Raw genomic sequence first — 3,963 nt, 5'->3', positions numbered from 1 at the left:
GTTGTGAGACTAGAAACAAGAGGTAGAGAGTCCTAAATGACGAAGGATATGCATCATTTAATTGTGTTCTTATTCCTTTAGATACACCTCAAATCTCCTATGAAAATCAGAAAACTGGAACTCTTTTTACTAAAAGTCATATTCTGAACCAAATTGGCAAGATAATGACAAGGGGGCGTTGTGACACTAGAAACAAGAGGTAGAGAGACCTAAATGAGGAAGGATATGCATCATTTATTTGTTTTCTTATTCCTTTAGATACACCTCAAATCTCCAATGAAAATCAGAAAAAAGGGATTCTTTTTAGTAAAAGTCATATTCCGATCCAAATTGGCATGATAAAGACAAGGGGGCGTTGTGAGACTAAAAACAAGAGGTAGAGAGTCCTAAATGTGGAAGGAGATGCATCATTTACTTGTTTCTTATTCCTTTAGATACACCTCAAAGCTCCTATGAAAATCAGTAAACTGGGACTCTTTTTACTAAAAGTCATATTCTGAACCAAATTGGCATGATAAAGACAAGGGGGCGTTGTGAGTGTTAATCAAGAGAGATCATTATCATCTAAGCATCAGCTGATCTTCTCATGTATGACCGTACACATCCGTACATATCCGTACAAGGTCATCATTTGGGTTGCTTCTTCATCAAGTTATCTAGGGGAGCCTTCTTCTCTTATGTTCATTCTCTTCTTAACGTTTAAAGATAAGAGAGGAAGGAGCCAGGCTGGATATGATCTCCTTGTGACCGTTGGAGAGAAGGAGAAAAGTAGCTTTACCTTTTACTTTTGCTTTTTTCCTCTTTTGGACTATAGCTTAGGAATCTAGAGAATATTCTTGTTGCTCTTTTACTTTATATAGCTGTATACTCTCTGTAATTGTTTTTCTAAGAAATGAGAAGATATCTCTTTCTCACCATTCTCTCTCTCTATTCTCTCTTCATCGTGTTCTTCAATAATCTTGTGAAATTATTGAGAGATTAGCGATAATAGTTTGCAGAATGAAAAGAAATGATGAACAAGAAAGAGAGAATAAAGAGTCTCCCTTATCATCTTGTCTTAGGTTCTCGTTACAATGCACTTATAGACATTATCATCTAAGCATCAGCTGATCTTCTCATGTATGACCGTACACATCCGTACATATCCGTACAAGGTCATCATTTGGGTTGCTTCTTCATCAAGTTATCTAGGGAGCCTTCTTCTCTTATGTTCATTCTCTTGTTAACGTTTAAAGATAAGAGAGGAAGGAGCCAGGCTGGATATGATCTCCTTGTGACCGTTGGAGAGAAGGAGAAAAGTAGCTTTACCTTTTGCTTTTTCTCCTTTTGGACTATAGCTTAGGAATCTAGAGAATATTCTTGTTGCTCTTTTACTTTATATAGCTGTATACTCTCTGTAATTGTTTTCCTAAGAAATGAGAAGATATCTCTTTCTCACCATTCTCTCTCTCTATTCTCTCTTCATCGTGTTCTTCAATAATCTCTCATACAATCTCTCTTAATCTCTTAATCTTCTATTATCCGCTGCTAATCTATACATTCTAGCATGGTATCAGAGCCAGGTTCTGAATCTGGTGGCTTATTTCTCTTATTTTCTCTCTAATCTCATCTCCAAAACCGCTTGTTCTTAGTTCTAAACCCAGAAAACGTCCGTACAACCTCTGTTCTTTCGAAAGACTCAAACTTTCTCTTCTTTCTCTGTTAATCTGTGTTGCTATGGAGGGAAATAAAGCTCAGGCTCTACCTATTGTTCTCAAAGGAGCAGACAACTATCTGCTTTGGGCAAGAACAGCTAAGGCTGTGTTGTGTGGAAGGAAGCTATGGCATCATGTTGAAGATGCAAAGAGTGGCGAATCTAAAGAAGGAGGAAAGAAGCCGGCTGTGACTGATTCTGATGAGTGGTATCAGGAAGACCAGGCGGTTCTAGCTATTCTCCATGGTGCTTTGGATATCCCTGTGTTGGAATCTTACTCCTATTGTGAGAGTGCAAAGGAGCTGTGGGATACTTTGAAGAATGTGTTTGGAAACACATGTAATCTCACCAGAGTTTTTGAGGTTAAGAAGGCAATAAACAGCCTCCACCAAGGAGATCTGGACTTTAACACCTTCTTTGGTAGATTCAGATCTCTTTGGGCAGAGCTTGAGATGCTGAGGCCAGCCACTGTCGATGCTGAGACTTTGAATGAAAGAAGAGAGCAAGATAAGGTCTTTGCTCTTCTCATGGTCTTGAACCCAACTTACAATGATCTGGTGAAGCACATGCTCAGATCCAAGACTCTACCAAGCCTGGAGGAAGTTTGCTCTCAGATCCAGAAGGAACAAGGCTCGTTGGGTCTCTTTGGTAACAAAGGAAGTGACTTGGTGATGGCCAACAAGAGTGAAGCTGTAGCGACCAACAAGGGTGCTTATGGTGGTGAGGAGCGAGAAGTGTGGGTATGTGAGCACTGTAAAAAGAAGGGTCACTTGAAGAACAAGTGCTGGATCTTGTACCCACATCTCAAGCAAAGCCGCAAGGACCAGAGGAAGCCAAGGGCGAATGAAGCTCATGCTCATGAGGAGGCTGGCCCCTCAGACCGTGAGAAGGAAGGTGTTGCTATGAGGGCCTCAGCTGAATATGTGAAGAAATCAGACCTGGATGCTCTCATTAAGGCTCTTAAAGAGTCTGGTAAACCGATTAAAGCCTTTAGTTTTCATGCATTACATGATCATAACTTGACTAATCAGATCGCTAATACTGTTGTGCATGATCATTCTTTAGATAATCATTCTGCTAATCATGCCTTGAAAAGTGATAAACCGCTTATTGTTGACTCTGGAGCTAGCCATCATATGATTAGTGATGCTAAACTGATTAGTAACATGAAACCTGCATTAGGGAATGTGATTATTGCTAATGGTGAAAAGGTTAAGATAGAAGGCATTGGTGATCTTAAGCTATTTGATAAACAATCTAAAGCATTTTACATGCCCTCATTCACATCTAATCTATTGTCGATTAAGAAAGCAACTACTGATCTAAATTGTTATGCTATATTCAGTCCTAATGAGGTTTTCTTTCAGGATATTGAGTCAAGTAAGCTTCTTGGACAAGGAATAACCAAGGATGGTCTTTATGTTCTTGAAGATACTGAGCCATCCTCTCTATCTAATGCTTTTGTTTTTAGTTCTGCTGTTGAGAATAATGCTTTGTGGCATGCTAGATTGGGTCATCCTCATCATAGATCTTTGAACTTGATGTTGCCTAATGTTAAATTTGAAAACAATGCTTGTGAGGCGTGTATTTTAGGCAAACATTGTAGAACTGTCTTTCCTAAATCATCTACTATATATGAAAACTGTTTTGATTTAGTTCATTCTGATGTGTGGACCTCTCCTTGCATGTCTAGAGAGAATCATAAATATTTTGTTACCTTTATTGATGAGAAGTCTAAATACACTTGGATAACCTTGTTGCCATCTAAAGATAGGGTGCTAGAGGCTTTTATGAACTTTCAAAAATATGTAACTAACCATTATAATGCTAAGATCAAAGTGTTTAGATCAGATAATGGTGGAGAATACACAAGCCAGGCCTTTAGACAACACCTTATTCAGCATGGTATAGTGCACCAAACGAGCTGCCCTTACACTCCTCAGCAAAATGGAGTTGCTGAGAGGAAGAACAGGCATCTTATGGAGGTGGCCAGGTCTCTAATGTTTCATATGAACGTACCCAAGAGATTTTGGGGAGATGCTGTAGTCACGGCCTGCTATCTGATCAATAGGCTTCCCACAAGAATCCTCCAAGATTCTTCCCCATTTGAGGTATTAAACCAATCCAAACCATCAATCGATTATCTAAAAGTATTTGGTTGTGTGTGTTTTGTCTTAGTACCAGGGGAACAGAGGAACAAACTTGAAGCAAGGAGTACAAAAGGGATGTTCATTGGCTATTCTATCAATCAGAAGGGCTACAAATGTTAC

At 39.2% G+C, this 3,963-nt stretch overlaps 1 protein-coding gene across 1 annotated transcript; it reads left to right on the top strand.

Annotated features, from left to right (window-relative positions):
• The first annotated feature begins 1,716 nt into the window (after nucleotides 1–1,716).
• Nucleotides 1,717–3,300, top strand: LOC112085091. Its single transcript, XM_024154015.1, has 2 exons — nucleotides 1,717–2,665; nucleotides 3,061–3,300. Exons 1-2 carry the CDS (start codon nucleotides 1,717–1,719, stop codon nucleotides 3,066–3,068), a joined length of 957 nt encoding a protein of 318 aa, XP_024009783.1. The 3' UTR covers nucleotides 3,069–3,300.
• The last annotated feature ends 663 nt before the right edge of the window (nucleotides 3,301–3,963 follow it).

Source organism: Eutrema salsugineum, unplaced genomic scaffold (genome assembly GCF_000478725.1).
Source record: "Eutrema salsugineum unplaced genomic scaffold, Eutsalg1_0 scaffold_30, whole genome shotgun sequence".
NCBI lineage: Eukaryota > Viridiplantae > Streptophyta > Magnoliopsida > Brassicales > Brassicaceae > Eutrema > Eutrema salsugineum.
The sequence above is the reverse complement of the archived record's forward strand: the minus strand, read 5'-3'. Positions and strand labels throughout refer to the sequence as shown.

What these genes read in the sequence shown, in the direction of transcription:
- LOC112085091 (XM_024154015.1), top strand. Translation starts at nt 1,717, where the DNA reads ATGGAGGGAAATAAAGCTCAGGCTCTACCTATTGTTCTCAAAGGAGCA.